Raw genomic sequence first — 19406 nt, forward strand, 5'->3', positions numbered from 1 at the left:
GGGTTTGAGCGAGTACTCTTTTTATAGCGTGAAGGTTGTGTAGGAGTGTTATAGTAAGGTAGCCTTATTGTGTTAATATTAACTATAAATGCGTTATTTATTAGGATTTATGTATAAGAAGAGTAGTTAAAAAGAGGCTTATATTTAAAGAAAGTAATATTTACTTTTTATATAAGTTGTTTAACTATAAAGCCGTTTGAATACCCTTTGTATTAGAGGGTATAATCTAGCCTTAAGTACTAAATACTTATTATATAAAGTAAAGCTTTTAATATAACATTTATATAAAAGTTCTTTATATATATTATATTTTTAAGTATAAGGTCTTAGTTTATTTTATTTTAATTTTTAAGAATCCCTTTAATTATATGTTTACTTTTTATATAAATAAGGTATAAAGCAGTACTTAAGTTAACTTGTTAATTACTTTCCTTAACTGCTTGGACTGTGCCTGGCTCTAGGAGGGATATATTATTTACTAGGTAGGTGGCTCTATAGTTATTTAATATAGTGTTGTGTAAAAGGATATATGGGTTAAAGTATAGAGTAGTAAAGATACTATAAACTTTCTTTTTTTAAGTAGCTTTATTTAGGTTTAGTTAAAGTAAAGTAGGGTTAATAATATATGTAATAACTTTTAATAGTAAGTTATTACTAGGTCTATTATTATTATTTTTGTTATTATTAACTTTATTGTTATATCTCCTAAGATCTCTTCTCTAGGATAAAGGGATTACCTAGAGCTACCCTTTCTGAGCAAGTTTAGCTTAGAGGTTTATATTTTGAGGGTTATTAATTTAATTACAGATTTATTATGTATTATTATTAGTAATTAAGGCTGGTCTAGGTAAGTAGCTAGTAAGGGCTTTCTTTATATAGGTATATTTAAGTAGAGGCTAGTAGTGTAAATAGCTATAAATATATGTTTTATTTAAGTTCTTTAGTAAGAAGCAGTATATATTATTTTTAGTTAATATAATAGGATAACTTGTTAAGGTTATATAAATACTAGGCTTTTTTTTATAGTACTTTATTATTAATAAGTCTTTTTATAAGACATTAATTAAGATTATTATATAGTCATTTAGGTTTTTAACTAAGAGGCTTATTATCTTATTTTGGATAATTTCTATGAGTTTATAAGTTACTTAAGATAAAGCAATTTTATATAATACTGCTCTTAGAAAGGTTCTTGAAGTAAAGGTACCTTGGACTTTTAATAGGTCTAGGATTTTTGTATAAAAGTAAGAATTTTATTATTCTATTAATTAGATAAATAAGTTAATACTTAAGGCTATTTGATTTAATAAAGCTAAATATTTTTTTTAAATAATAGTCTAGCTAGATAAGTTATTTAGTATATATTATTGCTTAAGAATTTTAAGTATTAAGTAAAGTATTATTTAGTTTTATGTTAAAGCTTTTATTTAAGCTAGTTTAAAAAGTAATTTAGTAACTAATATTTTTATTTATATATTAATTATATTAAATGCTTTTTTTTATTATTTTTAAATAGCTTTTTTTATATTAGTGTTTAAGATATATATTTAGTATATAACTTTAACGTTTAAATTAGTTATTATTAGAAAAAGTTTATTATTAGTTTATTTAAGATTTATGTTAATAATAAATTTATTAAGGGTAAAAATTTTTAAAGTATTTAGAATTTTATTAAAATATTTAAGTTTACTTTTTTTTATTTATTTAAGTCTATTTAAGTTAATGAATTCCTAGATATATTTTAACTTTACTTTAAGCTAAAAAGTTATATACTATAAAAGCTAATTACTTTATATTTTAAGTTTTTTTATAGCCTTAATAAAAATAGATATATTAGAGATATTAGTTTAAGAGAATAGAAATAATTTATTTAAGAGAGATTTTCTAGCTTATAGTATACTCTAAATATAGTAGTTTAAAGGTATAATATAAGCTAGGCTTATAACTGTTATAGAGTTACCACTTAGGGTAAAAAAGATATAAAGAAAACAGCTTAGATTTCTATATGTAGAATTACTTTGTTCAAAATAAATAAATACGTATCCTGCGTGGTGGATCTGCACAAAGGGACTGGACTAATAGTTAATCCGGGCCCGGCGTAAATCTCACAAGGCTGCGCGATGCGCGTGAGGGCATCGCGACAAAAGGAAAATATATATCTTACAAAGCGAAAGGGGATGAAGTCGAAGCTCCGCTGTAGTAGAGAAAAGACTTTCGTTTCGATGTGAAATCTCCTGAATTAGGCGAGGCGGAAGCAGTTGAAAAAGAGACGGCCATGCTAACTACCGAGCCAGCATTTCAGGCAATGGTTCTGTCTCATTATTGACACCATGGAACCCACCACGTCATTAAACCAGATTTCAGCTGCGCAGGAAGAAAGGGTCTTGTAGAATTCTCCGGTGTTAATTTGCTTAGAAAAACGGAAATAAATGCACAAACGCCTTGTAACCATCTTCCCATATCCACAAATTAACGTTGACCATTTTCAGTCCTCTCAGATGCTGCGTCTATTCTTCAGGGATTCTAGCGGGTCGTGCATGGCATCGTTCTTTAACTTAGGATACATCCTTTCTTGAAATTCTTCGCTTTTATATCAACTGCATCCTCGGCCTCTTTACTCTCGTCGCTATCCTCAGCGTTGGTGGCTAGAACTGGGGTAGTGGAGCTGTTTTCGGGGGTGCAAGAGCCAGCCGCAGTCACTTCGCCATTTGGGCTAAGAATCTCTTGGCCTTTCTCTTTTGGTACTCCCTGCCAGTATACGGTTTGTTTCAATAGTTTCGTCAAATGAGAATCGGAATGAAAGCAACAAAAGTCGGTGGCTAGAAATCTTTGACAGCGGCGATATCCAGAAAGATTCTGACACCCTCTTTGGACGACAGCAATCTTATATAACTTGGAGAACGATCTAAAGCGTGGCTGAGAACCAGTCTGAAGTAGCAATACCAACCAGTTGCTGTTCAGGTGACAATCAATCTTTTGTTCTACAATTTCACTATGGTTTGCACCCCAATCACAACCAAAGAATACACCGTTCTTCTCTGAAACGTGACTCATGGATTTGATCCAAGTTTAGCCTGGAACAACTGACCACGTCTCTCCTGTGAATTTCAAATGTCCAGCCAACCTCAGTGTCTCTGGGTCAACGTAGACTTTGAGACCTATTTTCTCCTGCCCAAGATTATACACCCGGAAAATCACATACAATATGTCGCTATCTTCTGCGACGACATTGTTTCTCATCTTTGGCGTATTAGCAGCTTCTCTCGGTTCGATGTAGACACTATAGAATAGGTTGTAGACTCACTCTCTGGTACTGGGCTTTGCTCATATAAAATGCCGTTTCGCAAGACATTGTCGTTGTCTTGACCTCTATGAAGTACTTGGGGACACGAGGTCGCAAAAGCCACCGTTCCCCCGCAAGGTAGCCTTTGTCAACTAGCAGGGACGTCAGCCTGCCGCTGAAGTCTTCGTACACTATGTCCGAAGTCTCTCGACCGCTCCACGGTTCCATCGACGCATAGTCCGGATGCACTGTCACGTATCTGCGGATGTTACTTTGCCAGTTGTTTCTGGAAAAGCCAGGTAATGGAGGTAATGGCGCTTCGTTTTCTGATAGGTGAGATAGCAACTCGAAGACCTGATGCGGATCCAGTCAGTCGTCGAGGACAGTCATAATTCAGAGCAAGTACTTACATAGAGCTCGCCTGCTGCGCCGATTTTGCAATCTCTTTCTAGCTGACTCGCCGAGTGCAGTCTGAGTTCTGTGTCGCCTTCGTTAGGTTGAAGACCAGTGTGCAACTGGCCAAGATCAAAGGCTCCGCAAAACGGTAACGCATTTGCCCTTACTCTTCGGCCTGCAGCGATCACCTTGTCCAAAAGTGAGGTGTAGGGAGCCTGGCTGTTAGCGTCATTCCGATAACCTCCAGACAAGGGAGTCTCCGAACTTTGTGAGACGAAGGTAGCTGACGGCCAGGCCGAACTCCGAGCAAATCGCGAGCGATGAACTGATGAGATGTTTGCAGCATCTTGAATGGTCGATGGGCTGGCCGCGAAGGGTATGGGTGTCTCCGGGTCCTCTGATTCGTCCTCGCTCGGATCATTCGTGTTGTTGTCTATTCTCCTGTCTGAAACTGATACTGGCGTTGCCGAAAGAGCCGTGTTCAGGGCCACAGCTTCGTCGACATTCGCAACTTCGACCTTCGATATGCCATTGTCCTCAAGGGCTCGATGGAGCATCGCAGGCGGCGCCAAAACAATGTTTTTCGTCGTGTTTACGGCGTTTTTTGTGACATCTTGAGACAATTGTGTGACCGGGTGTCTCATCATCCAATCGAGAAGCCTGTGTGGCAAAAAACTGGTGAACATGTACTCCTGCTGATATTTCTCTCGTGGCACGTATATCTTAAGACCGGATGGAGTCTCGTCAATGTGCAGGCTTGTTTGCGCGCCCTCGACAGTAAAAGAAGTCCCGCCTTGCACAAGACAGAGACCCGAAGAGATGCCTTCGGTTTCACAAATTTGTGCTGATCTCAGCACAGCGTAGAAGGAGTCCATGTCTTGTCTGTTTTGGCAACGAGGGCTTTCGAAGTGTGCCGCAACTCTTTCCATCGGATCAGCATGCGTTCGTGCGACCTTCAAATTAATCGTATTACCAACCTGAGAAGAGCATGGGCCCGGTTTCGAATCTGTCGTTGCGGATTTGCTGTGGGAGTTGCTGTTCCGCCTTGGAAGGAGGTAATCTCCTTCACACAACGTGAAAGATATCTATCCTCCAACTGCGTCCACTCAATAAATGGACGTAGCCGGGCAACTTGTTCTAGTGTAAAGTCGAGGAATCTTGCTTTGTTCTCAAATGATGACCTCAGAGATTCGCGGTCGACGATGCAAAATTCCGTCGCTACGGTTTCAACCGTGACACCGTCGTTGGGGTGCGCGATGGGGAAGATCCGAGACTTCAATACGTCTCGGGAGCTTGGGGGTTTTGGCACAGAAGAAAGTAGGGAGTTGACAACCCATATAGAGTCCTTGATCTACGAGGACGTTGTGGAGGCCCTCGTTGCAATATTCTTTAGGTCGTCGATTGCCATCGAGAGATCCAGTGGTTTGACACCTAGGAAGTCGACAAAGAAAAATTTCAAATCTTCGTATTCGTCGTTGAGGGAGACTCTTCCGCTCAGTTTCGTTGTGTTTGACCACACACACTGAGATGGTTTATGCCACGCTAGCCCACCATCTGATGTGACATATATCAGGGTTTCGTCCTCGAAGAGTGATCTAGAGTAAGAAAGTCAATCGCCGTGCGAAGAGCGCTTTCAGTCAGGGTGGGAGTGCATGCTTTGACTTATCATCATGAACCACGGATGGATCTTCACATAAAGCATTCAAAGCTTTGTAAATCGTCCCAATCCGATCTGAGTCATCGCATTTCGAGGCCTTGAGCTCTCTCAACTCGTCAAGGAGAATTGCCCACGTGCAATCCTCAATGCCAATCATGCTTCTGAACAGGTTCAAGTAAATGGTATTGTTTTCGCCGTTGGGTCCAAGCCAAGGTTGGTAAAGCCGCTCCAGAGCGAATTTGGTTCTCATGACCAGAGGTGCCGTCCAGACACATTCATCAGGCAGAGCCCATTTGTAATTCCCGTTCCCCAGCGGAACGTAAATGCATCTTCTCGTTCGAAATGTGTTTCTACAGCCGTTAGAAATCTGCTTGAATTTGATTCGACTACTTCATACCTGATATGCTCTGCAGCAGCGACTCGACCGTCACTTTCATGGTACTGTATGTGGATGTGTTGATACAATTCGAACAATCGCCCTGTCCTTGTGGAATTCATGGAAAATACGTAAGCGTCTATAAAACGATTGAGTATGACCAGAGCAAACTCCAGATCGTTCTTAGGCTGCCCCACAGCAAGCTTTGACAGCAGAAGCTTCCATTTCGGCGGAATAGCCTCGTGAACTTCCCGGGTTTCAAGCCACAGCCAAGGGAAAAACCCGCCCTCCTCGATGAAACGCGCCACGCGTTCTGTTAGCCTGCGAATAGGAAAGTAAGTTTCTTCCAGAGGAATTTTACGTTTGCCTTGGCATTGAACCATCGAAGTCTGGAGGCAACGAATTTCGCGATCATCAAGTTGCCCTAAGCGTGCGTGCGTGTACCATTGCACAACGCAACTCATAAACTTATCTGGCCTGTGCTTCTGGATGTACTGCGATTCCTCAGCAAGAAACAATGTCGAGGAAAACACACTGGATGTAAACCGGATGTCGATGTGTGTCTTGACCCCAAGTCTTTCGCCGAACCATGCACGCCACGACATCGTCCGGCCTTTCGGAGCTGCTGGTTCGTCTTCAAAGTATTTCCTGTTGACAAACGGAACGGTCCAACCAGTTGCGCCGTCTCCAGGGTTTGTTCCCGGGCTTGTCTCTTTGAATACTTCCATAGCGCCGTGGGTGTCGTCGGTCGCCAAGTACATAGTCAGCTGACCGGGCCTCTGAGATTTCCCACGATGGTTGAAGATAGCTATATCTTCGTATGGGGACGCTCCCAAAGCCAAATTTTCAGTCATGTAGAGAAACTTGAGGTGGTCTTTGGAAGCTTCGATGGTGAAATTTGGATGTGTGTCCGTCTTGTAACTTTGCAGAATATGCCGGCGCACCATTCCTAACTGAGCAGTGGTGACACCCAAGGACTTGAAAAGAAGAATCCTCCGTTTATTCGTCACTCTCCTTGAGAGAATTCTCAGCCCGACATCAGTTGGGACATTCAAGCCGTCGATTTGAGCGAAATAGATTGGTACTGACGAAGCAGACACCCACGATCCATCCTCAAGAGGTATAAGGTCCAACTTGACAAGGTGAGCGGTGATTTGAGGTATCTTTCTGACGAAAGCTGCATTCAGAAGGTTTGCTGCTCGTTCATGCCAGCTTTCTGGAGTGTCTGGCGACTTCATCCGAGACGATTCCGCGTTTCCCAAATCCGCTCTCAGCCAGTCAACAGTCCGCAAGTAATCTACATTTTGCAGCCCGTAACTTCCAAGAACACGAAGTTCGGTTCTGCTGTACCGTCGTGAAATAACCTGTGCTGGGTCGCCATCGTCGAACAGTGGGTTTCCGTGCTCATCAAGGCCTTCATGCGTCATACGGAAAAGCTCCGTTACTGTTCGCGGGACGAAACCCTTGTGATCATAAAACACGGGCGCGGATCTCAGTAGTGTAGCGATCTTCTCAACCAAGCCAAGCCAAAACGAATCCCAAGAGTCATTTTGCCTATCTGGTAGGAACTGGACCCATCGATATCGCAATGTCTCATGTGCGAGGAACTGGGTAACAGCGGTAACAAATGCTTCGCCAACAGCATGGCGCAGATCGATGTTACGAAGAGAATCCTTGACGATGTCTTGTCGGTTTCCATTGGTAACAAAGTCGGCTTGGATTAAGAATTTGAATCCAGCTGGCCTCATCGGGAGGAAGGCAAATACCTCTTGGGGTTCAATGATGGGTGCCGATGCCTCCGAAAGCGGGAAGGCGACGACGACTTCGGAAACCGAATACGCCTTGACTGCCTCTTCTGCCTCGGAGTAGGTTCTGTTGTCGTTTCTGGCAAGGTTCGTCGCACTTACGCGCGTGACGTGAAAGTGCTTGATTCGTTTCTGTGGCTGTCCGTTTATGGTATAGATACTCTCCAGCTTAGCCCGGTCTGGTTGAGGTTGAGTACACATATGTGTGACGGAAGTTGTCTGTCGTCCGTCGTCATCATAAAATTCGATGTGAATTCTTCGAATGTTCTTCAAAAACAAGAGGACAGTTTCTTGAACCTCGTCGAACTGTTTCCGGATTGCCTCTCGTGATTCCGCCACTGCAGTGCTGTTTTCAGTGTTGTGGAGATAGAGGGTGATCCTTGTCAATGGTGACTCCAACACTTCATCAGTCTCCTCCCATACCGGCGTGATCATGCCCAGCCCAGACTCCCCCTTCTTATGTCTAAAGGTAAATGAGAAGGCTTCTGACTGGATGTGTGCTTTCCATGCTACCATGAAGATAGACTTGAAACCGATGCCCTTCTCGCCAATATAGCCCTGGGCCCCTGTTTTGGAGCTTTGTGCGACCGAGCAAATCGCCATTAGGTTTTCGTGAGTAAAACCATCCTCATTGCATTCGATGACAATCCGATGCGGGAAAACGCGGAAGGAGACAAATGGTACGAAGCCTGATGCTGCAGCTCTACTGTACTGATTGTCGTCGGCGTTCTGGAGGAGCTCAAAAATGAAACGCGCCTTGCTCGAGTACAGGTTCTTTGCTAACCTATTGATCCATGTTAACTTGAAGTTCAAAAATTTCTGAATAGGGACTACATGCGTGATAATGCTGAGTCCACCCAGCACACCCAGGTTATGAAAAGCAGTTTCGATCTCGCGGCGTGCCTCCAGATCATTGATATGCTGCAGAGTCTCCTCTGCGATATATCCGTGCTTTTTTGCAATTTTCTGCACCAATTCTTTGGCCAGTCGGCGATCGTCTGAGACAGCCATGGGCAGGAAGTTGGATAGAGCAATTCGAGCAGAGCTAGCGACACTTTGTAAAAAGGTTTGACACAAGGAGGGTCTTGAACTATGGTAATGGAGATCGGGATGGCCTGGAATAACGACACAGCAGATGGGAACCAGTTAACAATTAAAAGGCCAGAAAGCTGAGCTTTCCCAAAATGTAGAGTCGACCGGCGCTCCGTGTGAGCATGAATAATTGTTTAATACAACATCCCTGCAATTATTCAAGGTATACTGTGGTGTGGGTGGCCCATGTAACGCTAGAAAGACGTTGTGATTCGCCTCTTGACGAAAGATCCTTACCTGAACGACGAACACTTGCACCAACAACCAACAACCCCTTAATTCATGTTACAGCTTCCCATGCATCTTGACGGCGCGCCGTCCCAATCTAGCACTTTCTATCCACCGTGAGATGAGCGGTCTCTTGCGTGAGGCAAGAGAGGTTGTCTCCGCGAAGGCACCAGAGGTTTTCGCCATGAATTCATGTCCTAAACCCGGAAGCAACCTCAATCCAGCAGAAATTCCCCAGTCCACCCGTATAGATAGTGTAAGGTTTATCTGGCTTCAGAACTTGAGTGCGGGCTCAGAACGTAGGAGCGTCTCGGTCTCGCTCGGGAGATTGACAGTGTTGAAGGGCACACACGCTCCAGCTGACCAGGTTCGACAAAAAACCGGAACGACGCCGAGATGTCGTTTGGGAGCATCGCAGCTTGGCCAAATGCTTCTTGAGCTGAGCCATTTCAGAAATACGACCGTCCCCCAGTGACGGTCTGGCATCCAAGCTCCATCCAGCCGTAGTTGGGAGCCGTCGCGCTCGCCGAGAAAGACCTGCAGCGCCTCAGGCGAGGCGAGCACGACGAATTGGAAGACCGTGTCGTTGGGGATCTGCTGCGAGTTCGAGTCCCGAGTCCCCAGGTAGATGTCGAAGGACTGGTTGACGATGCAGATGGCGGGCCAAAGGCCATCCTCTTGACGGATCAGGCCCAGCTCGTCCTGGGAGCTTGGAGTTGACATGTCCTCAAGGTCTTGCAGTGCGTTAAAAATGAAAAAAAGGTGTGCACTGGAGCTGAAAAGTGGGCGTTGGTAGCCTCGAAGTCGGCAGGGGACTCTCTTTACGCAAGGGGCACGCTAGGCAGGTTGAGAAGCAGGGGCATTTCTGCGTGAAAATTGCACTTGCGCTCGCTGCCGTGGGGCGGCGGGTGCGCGTTGTAGGTGTGGACATCCTCGAGGAGGGAATTGAGGATAGCATATTGGGAGGGCGGTGTGGCTAAGATGTGCTGGCTGGGACGTCATTGTGAAGATTCTTGGGTTCCCGCCGCGATGGCTTACAGATGTTGTGTGGATTTTCGGCTATGATTAGGTTAGTGACAAAATCTGGAGTTGGAAACTACTACTTAATTACTCACCCTACTCACCCAACTCACCACAAATATCACCTGGGGAGTCTACAAAGCAGTCAGAGCGAGGTGAGTGGCTGGGTGAGTTGGTTGCACTCGAAAGACTTATTAGCTGTTTGCCACTTGTGAAATCAAAGTAAGAAACTTCACACCGTAATATTGAGAAGGAACCGAGTACTACAGTACTACGGAGAACGCCGCGACTACGACTTGTAAGAGCACCTTGTTGCTGTTGAGCAGTACCTAAAGAAGACTTGGGGTTTTTTATGGTCTAGTCCACATCGACGTCTTCATGACATCGAGGTTTGGGCCCGGGACGCCTGCTTGCTGAATTCCTTGAGAACAGCAGGGGCATCGGGAGCGAGGTTGCGAAGGGCTTAAAAGAGATGTATGGTCTCTTGCTCATTGGTCTTCTTGGTCTCCCACTTGGCCAAAGCCTGGTAGAATCCCTGGACAGCGTTGACCGAGTTGTTGAGCTGTTGCTTGGTGGAGAAATCACCGTCGAGAACCACGGGGTTTTGCGACTGTTTCCGGCTTGGGAGTGACAGAAGACTTGGCGAGAGTCTTCTAGCCGCTGGCGAATTGGCCATTGGGAGTGCCAAACTGATTGCCACCCATGTTGAGATCGAGTTCGTCGGATTCGTCGGAATCAGCGTCAGTAAAATTGTCGATTTCGTTGGAATTCTCGATGATCTCGCCGGTGCTTGTCGATGGAATCGCGGGTGTCCACTTCGTAGCGGGTTGAGACCACATGTATTGGAAAGGTAACGTGTTGGCCTTCTTCGAAAAAAGGTGGCTGCTAGGACAAGGATGAGGGTGGCCTGGGAGATGGTGATCGATGTAGTGTTTTCTCTCCTGAAAGACTGTATTCCATATTAACACATACCGCCTGTGTAATGGAAAGGAAAGATCTCGTGAGGCGCCAGCGGGTGAAGTCAAGGTTCTGCTGCAGTAGAAAATTAGGTAACCTCTTGGACTAGGTGAAACGGGCTAGTTGAAAAAGACAGATTTTAGGCAGTGGTTATCGTCCATTATTGATACCATGCGAGTTCAATCGCGACTGGGGATGCTGCTTTGGACGGATCCAAGAGCCCACACTAACCCAACCGGCAGACTAAGTGGAGATTGTGGAGTATATAAGGTCTGGCGGCGCCAGTTCTCTCAACTAACTATCACTGGATGAAAACATCCACCAATCCCCGATAGTCTAGTGGTGAGGATATCTGCTTGTCATTGAAAAACGATTCGCAGGGGACCGGGGTTCAATTCCCCGTCGAGGAGATTCTTTTGCCTCATGTTCCAAAGGAACACGGTGTGATATTTTGTCATTGTTCATTTGATGGTTTTTGGTTTTCTCCGTCTACATGCGCTGACCGGAATTCTAGGCTCTCACGGTGTCTGTTTGGTCAAGGGTTCTGTACACTCTTCAACCAGTACTTCCGCGAGAACATCGGCGCACACATTCGCTCGATGAAGAACCCGACCTCTGGATTTGTCGAGTTCGCTTTTTCAAACTCGGCCAGAGCGTTTTGGTATACAGCTCTCGGCAGATTCCGTATCGTCTCCCGTCTGACAGCGAAGATACCCCCGTGCATTGCGCGAATAGCAGGCGGATGCCGTCCTCCGAGAAGTTTCGTTCATAACTCCCCCGGCGCATAGGGCGCGCGCTGCAAAGTCTTGATCTGACTCCACGTTATCCACAGCTTTTGCGCAGAGCTGTTCTAATCTACCCATTCCCAATCCGCCACATCGTGAAACAAGGCCGGGTTCAACGGCGATACATCGTCCTCTTCGACCATCCACGCCCTACGGACAATATCATCCGTTGTCTTCACCGCCGGCGACAGAAGATCGAACGGGTCCGCCTGCGTGAAGACTGTGACCTCGTCGAGGGCATCATAGTTGGTGACAATGTGGTAAAGGTGCGTGTGCCTCTCCCGTCCAATGTTTCGGAGTGGGATGTAGGCGCGGAAGGCGGCGTGCGGGACGTTGTCGCGGGTTTGTGGGATGCTGCCTTTGGAATAGATGTAGGTGAAGGACGAGACGGCGGCCCAGGGCTCGAAGGATTCTTTGTACCGCGCACAGACGATTCCTAGGTGCGAGGGGATGCAGCTAATGTTGCTAGGACGGGTACGGTGATGGCGACCATTTTGGCGGCGTCAGTTTTCCTCATCGCTGATGATGGGGAGATCGGAATCGGAAATGATGAAGGGGTGTTGAACTCCTCCAAGTATCCTCTCATTCCCTCTATTGTGAGGTATTGCCTGTTTCAAAAGTCTAGCAGCCCGAAAGACTGCAGCTGAACCTTAGCACTGCCGAAAAACCCCGTCAATGCAAAGTATGATTGGCCATCAAAGATCGCTCTCGACATCCAAAAGAAAAAAGAGGAAAGAAAAGAAAACCCCTCCATATCTCAAAGCAACTATGGTATGGTGTGTCGAAATGGTGACAGTGGAATAAAAATGAACTCAGATGGTCACACAGCATTGTTCTGGGCCACTTCGGATTGACTACCGTTAGCCCTCCAAACGCACCCCAACGTCCAGCATAGCCTGAAGATCTTCATGATTCATTTCTTCTTTTTCGGCTTCAACTTCAGTCATTCTCTTCCACCAGTAATCATGAATGAACTGGTCGAAAGGTTCTGGGTGACGCCGCAATCTCTTCCCAAACTCGGCCATTAGCCTTTCCAGAAGCTCTGCTGTATGTCGATCCTCTTCTTGTATCTCGACGACTTCTGCAGGCTCCATGACGCGGACTATATATGGTTCGTCGTATTCGAGGTCGTCAAACACATCACCATTCCAACCGCTGCAATAATCACAACATGTATGGCGCATTCCCAGTCTGTTAAAGGTGCATACGCGGATGATCTCGTGCACACATTGTTCGTGATGCTGGCTACTCATTTCATCCGGAGATGATTCGGGTAGATATTTAAGGCTGGGGATATCGTCTGGTTCCGTTTCGATAACGTGTTCTTGCATACTGAAGTAGCCTTTGGCGTACTTCGACGCCGGGCTACAGCCCTCAAGTGTGCAGTAACACACACAAGGATCTCTGGAGTTGTTGCCCAATATCCTTTGTACGGATTGGTGGCTTGACTGAGGAAGACGTGTCGGTGAGCCGTTTTCAAAGACTCTCAAGTTCCATTGCATTCCTAGGCAATATGCCAGGCGGTGTATAACCCGGAACCTGTGGGATTTTCCCGGACTAAAGCTGTAAAATCTGTGCGGTATTGGCCTGTAGATATCTGCTCCCCTCTCTTCGAACCAGTTGACCAAGGCCAGTTGATGTTCCACGCTGTAGCCTAGTCGTGGCAAGCCTACTAGGCCAATTACCATCAAGGGAGAATAAAAATTGGTGACATAGTCAACTTCAGTGAACCCAGCTTTGAACAAAGATTCGGCTAGAGTAAGGCTCATTCTTGTCGAGTGATAGATCGTCCCAGGCCGTACTCCGGCGTAACATTGAGGAATTTCGACATGTCGGATCTTTAGAAGTCTGATGACCTCTGTGGCGTTGTTTTGTATCAATGATGCCTTTTTCAGTAAAAGCTTGCCAATCTCTGTATCAGAGAGGTGCTTCAGAGCGAGTGACAGCAGGCGTGTTCTGCGACAACCAAGTTCGTTGCTCAGAAGTTCACATATTATACGTGACTGGATAATTCGTCTGTCTGGGATGAATCCAAAGTAATTACTCGTGTTTTCAAGATCCACGACTGCGTTTTGTCCGAGCAAAAGTCTGACAGATTCCACTTGTTGTAGACCAATGGCAACGTCGATAGCAGTTAGGCGATTCGAGTCCTGGACATCGATGATGGTTTTACAGGCGATTCTTGCAATCTCGAAAAGAACTTCAAGGCCTTTAGGCCAGCAAATAGCAATGTGAAGTGGTGTTTGGTTGTTGCGAGATCTTTCAAGAATCAAATCTGTCGACGAGACGAGCAGACGGCGAATATCGATTTCAGACTTTCTTATCAGTGCCTGAATGAGAGCTCCGTAGTCGAAAACTATTCATATCAGCTGCTCTGCTTTTACTTAACATCTGTAGGTATCCGCTATGCAATAGTGATTTCGCATGGCTTGGAGTCAAGCTTCGAGTAGTTGTGTAGGTGGGGTAGTGGAACTATACTTTAGACAGTTCCACAAAGCACATACTTACAGTCCAGTGAGTCTGAGAAAGACTGGTGAATGATAGACACAATGAGAGTAAGTGTTTGATCTACTCTATTACGCTTATCACACTGCCTTCCGTCAACAAACAGAGCATCCATACTCATGAGTTCTTTTGCCAGGGCTAGCCCTCCTTGTTCCATAGGTGTATGAGTTGGCGTATTCGATAGGAGCCTGTGGTCTGCCCAGCGATAGAAAAGATCTCGTAGCGGGTTCTAAGTTGGTTCAATGGTCAGCTCTTTATTGATGACGATCATTCATATAAGTTAAGCACAGACCCTTTAATATTTGCGTTGTCATTCAGGGGCACCCCCAGAGAGACTAGTTCTTTCAAAAAACCAATGTAGACATAAACGGTATTGATGTCCCAAGTGTAACTAAACATGGGCAAAGCCATCTGTGCTTTTTGGGTTAAAGAGTTGTTGCCGTTCGGGAACATTGACTTGGCCTACGTGTAGGAGGTTAAAGCCCATTTCGTCAACATCAGTCGGCCAGGCCCTTCCAGTCCTGAACATGTCATGGATCTCAATCAGACCCCGCGACAGTTCCTCACGTAGCTCTTGCTTTCCCACTGTTCGAAACCGAATTTTGTCGTTGATAGAGTTAGCAACACCGAGAGCTCCAGAACGTCGGTTCACAATTGCTCGGACGGTGAAGTTAGGCTTTACGTGTAGCTCACGCATGATGAAGCTGGAATACTGTATCGTCAACTTCCACTTGAAAAAAAAGCTGAGCAATTTGAAATTTCCACCGAATTTTCGACTCTTCTTGTTCAAAAAGAATAACGCGCATTGCTTGTCATGCTGCAGTGGTTGTTTCGTCAAGGATTTTAATCGTGTTCGCCGTAAGCCTGCTATGCAACTACATAGGAAGCTTGAAGGGCCCTGAAGAATTGGGAGCTCATTTTGTGATATCGCCGTTGTAAGGAGTTGTTGTCTTTGGCCTGGTCGCGGCAGAGTGGCAGTATCTGCAGTGGGAGAATCGCCGCTTCCTGAGTCAAGGGTGGAAGAACCTTCATGCGGTCGGCGATGAATCTCCTCAGGCTCTTGATGGTAGTGATGACACCCAATGAGGGGTTCTGATCGATTATGAAACTGATGCAGCAGACTTGATCTTGCAGGCTGAAAGGTAAGAGCGATTGCATTCTCAAACTTTTCAAGGCGCCCTTGCAACGAAAGATCGAGTTTTGCCAAGCTTTTCTCCACGACAGTCTCCATATCTGGAATAATGGCTGCTATTCGATCCTGGGTTTCTTTGGTTTGGGAAGAAATAGTCCTGGCGAGGTTGGCAGCCTCAATCTTTGTAGTTTCCTGCAGTTTTTTGGTCAAGTCACTGTGCATGTTTAGAACCTTCACGAGACTTTCTGCTCAACAACGCATTAAAAGAGACTTACTGATTCATTAAGAGCAAAAGACTTAGAAAAGCCGCCCGAAACTGTTCCATTTGTAACTTAAGACTGTCGAATCTGTCTTTCTGAAGCGGGTACTGCAATTGTCTAATTGCCATCTTCCCCTTTTCCCTGAGACCCTGCATGGTCAATTGTTGAGCATATTTGTTGCTGAGTGTTCTAAAGTCTTGAAGACAAACGTCGCAGGCATTGAAGCACTCCTGGAAAGAATTTGAGAGAGCCTGGTTAACGTTGTTGTATTCTTCGGCTCGGCTTTTGATAAGTTGCAGAAAAGCCTCCAATCGCCCAGCATGTTGTCCAAGCAGAAGAATGTCGACGTCTTTTGATCTGTAATCTTGGCAATAGATGTTGAGACCTTTGCAGACTGTGATCCCAAGGGATATGAGCCCGGCGACACCACTTGACAGAGAAACCGGATCCATGGTCGCAATCAGGCTGTCGAATCGCTGACTAGTCAGCGGGGGAGATCATGCAATGAAGTTGTAACGGAGCAAACGGTAAGCCATTGGATGAGGGAAGTCGCGGGGAAGACGGCTGCTGACTCCTCGACTTTTCTATGTATGCATGTCAGCCTGAACGAATGCCTCGGCATAGATGCACTGCCACGCAGTCTGTTTGGAAAGCCACAGATACCTGCATGAGACTTGAGAACGATGCCTATTGGCTGCATTAATTAGTGTGATTGAATAGCAAGTTGCCAAATGAAACTCAACCTTCTGACATTTACCGCGGAAGGGTTACTTGGCAACAATAGACTAGGATAGTGCTGTCATTCGAACCCATCTTTCAACAATTGTTACTGTAATCCAATATGCAATAGACTTGATGGTCTTGAGCAAACACTTGCTGAAGTTTGTCCGCAGGCACCAGAATCGGCGTTCAAAAGTAAGACGTCGTAATTGCGAATGCTTGCAGTGCGTTTTGGGCTCTTCGTATAGATCGCACTTTGCAATTGATCTTCGAGTGGCATGCTATGGCTTAGCGAGGTTAGATTGTATCCTTGAAAATGGAATATGTCTCTTCAAAAGAAGATTTGAGAATCATGTTACGTGACAATGCGAGCTATGGGCTCACGCTAATGAGACAGAAGCTGAATGCCGTGTGACCAAGACGCAAGTGGTGAAAATTGGGCAGTCATAGTATAATCTCATTTAAAGATCCTCGGCTGCCTTTGCTTCTTAAAACTCAATCAATAGATGTCACATTTGCACAAAGTTGGACAAACGTTTCTCAGACATAACCGTGTGGTTGCAAAAGACACGATTCAACATGCAGCGATATAGTTAATATACATGTTTGCAACTTCGAACTTACATCTGGAAATGCTCACTCTCAATCTGAGTCAGAAAGCCATGTTTGGTGGATAATCAATAGTTCTATGATGACATTCTATGAGTACAAATGTTGTACAATCTTCCTTTTCACCATCCCATATATACAAGGCTCAACCGTTTGAGTCCCAACGAAGTGAATGCCCGCTACCAGTGCAAAGTGGCGAAATGTTTACTCGAGGTCGAAAGCACCGGGACCGGTGTAGCTCTCGACAACAGCGTTGGGCTCGTTGGAGATCTTAAAGTCGGAGCTGGGGAGGAGGTGAGAGCCAGTCTGGTTGCTGTGGGGGGAGACGGGCTGAGAGACGGTGATGGTGATGCCCTCGGGCCGCGGACAAGGTCGAAGGTGCGGGAAGAGTTGGTGCAGCTGGCATCCTTGACATCGGGGATGGTGCCGTCAGTGTTGCCGGTGACGAGGGTCTTGCACTCGACGCCGGTGGTCTCCATGGTGCCGGGCTGGATGACGGTGAAGCCAATACTGAAAGCCGAGTTATTAACTGCGCTGAAAACCAGAAGGCATAAAAAACCAGGAAAAAGAAACTTACGAGCACTGAGTGCTGTGGGGGATGCAGCTGGCGCCGAAGTCAGAGACGCTGAAGGTAACGTCGCGCTTGCTAATGGCAGCAGCGGCGGCGACAGTGGCGGAAGAGAGGACAGCGGCGAACTTCATGTTGGGCGTTTGTGGAAGTTGGTGATTAGAGAGTAAGTGTGTTGTTAAGTTGATTGAGTTGGTGATTAGAGGAGTTGGTTGCTTGTGTGATGTAGAAAAAAAAAACAAGTATGGACGACGATGTTGGCAACCTTATATATGCTGTTTGCTGTAAATGGATCTTGGTTGATAATACGAGGAGTGGTGAGGCTGTCCACTGGGGCAATGATGATCGTCAACGGCGATCGGTGGACCCCGACACTGCCAGGCTCGTGTTCTACCCTGTTCTGAAATCAGTAACCAGTGGGACGTCATAGCCCCGGACCCCTACATGACGTTTGCCATGCAAATAGACGAAGCAACAGTCCACTGCAGAACTTACAGAAGCCGAACTCCGACTTCTCGGCCGGCCTAAGAAATTAGCAAGTTGCCACCACACCCCTAGTTTGCGATGAGGTTAAAGTTGTAAAAGCCATGTGGTTGGCCCGAGAATGCAGCATCTTCGCGACTGCAATTTCCAGGAGAATAGCATCGCATCAGACCGCTCAAAAAAAAAAAAAGGGGGGGGGGGGCTCACAACCTCTCAAGCCTTAATTTCCTCAATACCCCTTGTTCAACTCTCATATGTCCACAGCAAATCCTGAAATACCCCCCTATGAAGGGTTTGCGGGTTGGCCGTTGATGTTGCCCGATCAGACGAACATCAGCATTACAGCGTTTTGATTGGATAACCCCACAAATCCTCCGCCTATGGGGCACATGATGGGACGATGGGTGCCGTAGCTATTAATCTATCTATTTTGGGCAACTACTATTAGCGTCTGGCATCCCTGACGAGATCTCCAACCTCGGACATAATGAACATCCGAAGGCTTCTTTTCAGCCCAAAAAAGTCCCCTTACGCGCGCCAAGCTTTCTCCCGCGGCGTTGAGGAGCCGAGCTGATCCCGCCCTATGTGTGGTGGGTTCTTACTTCGCTATGTGTACACTGTTGGCTCCTTTACAGCTGATGTTTCCCTTTGTGCATGGCTTTCCCCTATGCCAACTGAACGTGATCCTCAGGGGGGCATTGAAACATACGTGGCTCACGTACGTCCTCCTAATAGTCGCCAGAGCGAGCGGGAGACATCGAGCAAACAAGGAAGATATGGCACTTCTGTTGAGCCCAGTGATCTTAGGCTTCGGCGAAGCCAAAAGGAGGAATGGGCTGTTCTAGACAGTGGCGAGTTACGACGATTAGCAGAGCAGTGTTTGAATACGACCGTAAAAAAGCGCTGAGCAACATTGCAATTGCATTCCCATGCATTAAGGTTTCACTTATCCCTCCCATTGCCAGCCTACCCACTCCATATGCAATGCTGCACCTCCCCTTCAAGGGGGACCGCATCTTCTATCCACAACATCACGTCAAGGGGTCGTGGCAAAGGGGGTTGAGACACCGCTACCGGTAGTAGGTAACCACTGGAAATAGCGAAAACATGTCCGGGAACGGGTGTCCGCTGAAGTTGTCATTGGAGCGTTTTCAAGTTCTGGAGATAGCTGAGCCGAATCTATCCAACAAGACCTAAAAACAAGCGCCAAACTGATTTAGAGCCAACATTTGGGCGAGTTCGCTCGAATTGTTGCCGAAGAAGTTGCGAAGCAACAATGACGTCGTCTTCGTATCCGAATCTGGGATAACTCGGCTCACAACTTGGGGTAACCCGGGCCCCAAAGCGGTCTTTGCGTGGACCGCTGCTCGCCGTTGTCCCACTACCTTCCCAATGCCCTCTCCACATTACGTATAATTGTGGGCAATAACAATTAGGCTGCAAACTGGCGGTGCACATTGTGCCGGTGGGAGAAGACATTCAAGAGGATGTCTACTGCGAGTCTGCCTGGGACTTTCTTTGATCTGGTGA

General features: G+C 46.0%; 5 protein-coding genes and 1 non-coding gene across 6 annotated transcripts; 1 reads left to right on the forward strand and 5 right to left on the reverse strand.

Annotated features, from left to right (window-relative positions):
• Window positions 1–7009: 7009 nt before the first annotated feature.
• ColSpa_09138 (uncharacterized protein) lies at window positions 7010–8528 on the reverse strand (the record flags this gene model as incomplete). The annotated part of the gene is made up of 2 exons (XM_049275350.1): window positions 7010–7076; window positions 7102–8528. 2 exons carry the CDS (start codon window positions 8526–8528, stop codon window positions 7010–7012), a joined length of 1494 nt encoding a protein of 497 aa, XP_049131307.1.
• Window positions 8529–9110: 582 nt separating this feature from the next.
• ColSpa_09139 (uncharacterized protein) lies at window positions 9111–9560 on the reverse strand (the record flags this gene model as incomplete). The annotated part of the gene is made up of 1 exon (XM_049275351.1): window positions 9111–9560. One exon carries the CDS (start codon window positions 9558–9560, stop codon window positions 9111–9113), a length of 450 nt encoding a protein of 149 aa, XP_049131308.1.
• A 760-nt stretch (window positions 9561–10320) lies between these two features.
• On the reverse strand, window positions 10321–10533 carry ColSpa_09140 (uncharacterized protein; the record flags this gene model as incomplete). Its single annotated transcript, XM_049275352.1, has 1 exon — window positions 10321–10533. One exon carries the CDS (start codon window positions 10531–10533, stop codon window positions 10321–10323), a length of 213 nt encoding a protein of 70 aa, XP_049131309.1.
• Window positions 10534–11139: 606 nt separating this feature from the next.
• On the forward strand, window positions 11140–11224 carry ColSpa_tRNA_240. Its single transcript is given in 2 exon segments — window positions 11140–11176; window positions 11190–11224. It is a non-coding gene; the product is annotated as a tRNA-Asp (tRNA).
• Window positions 11225–11664: 440 nt separating this feature from the next.
• ColSpa_09141 (uncharacterized protein) lies at window positions 11665–12092 on the reverse strand (the record flags this gene model as incomplete). Its single annotated transcript, XM_049275353.1, has 2 exons — window positions 11665–12000; window positions 12078–12092. The coding sequence occupies 2 exons, from the start codon at window positions 12090–12092 to the stop codon at window positions 11665–11667; spliced, it is 351 nt and encodes a 116-aa protein (XP_049131310.1).
• A 4937-nt stretch (window positions 12093–17029) lies between these two features.
• Window positions 17030–17527, reverse strand: ColSpa_09142 (uncharacterized protein; the record flags this gene model as incomplete). Its single annotated transcript, XM_049275354.1, has 3 exons — window positions 17030–17155; window positions 17194–17335; window positions 17403–17527. 3 exons carry the CDS (start codon window positions 17525–17527, stop codon window positions 17030–17032), a joined length of 393 nt encoding a protein of 130 aa, XP_049131311.1.
• Window positions 17528–19406: the final 1879 nt, after the last annotated feature.

The sequence above is a fragment of the Colletotrichum spaethianum genome (genome assembly GCF_022836535.1).
Source record: "Colletotrichum spaethianum MAFF 239500 DNA, contig26, whole genome shotgun sequence".
NCBI classification, from domain to species: Eukaryota; Fungi; Ascomycota; class Sordariomycetes; order Glomerellales; family Glomerellaceae; genus Colletotrichum; species Colletotrichum spaethianum.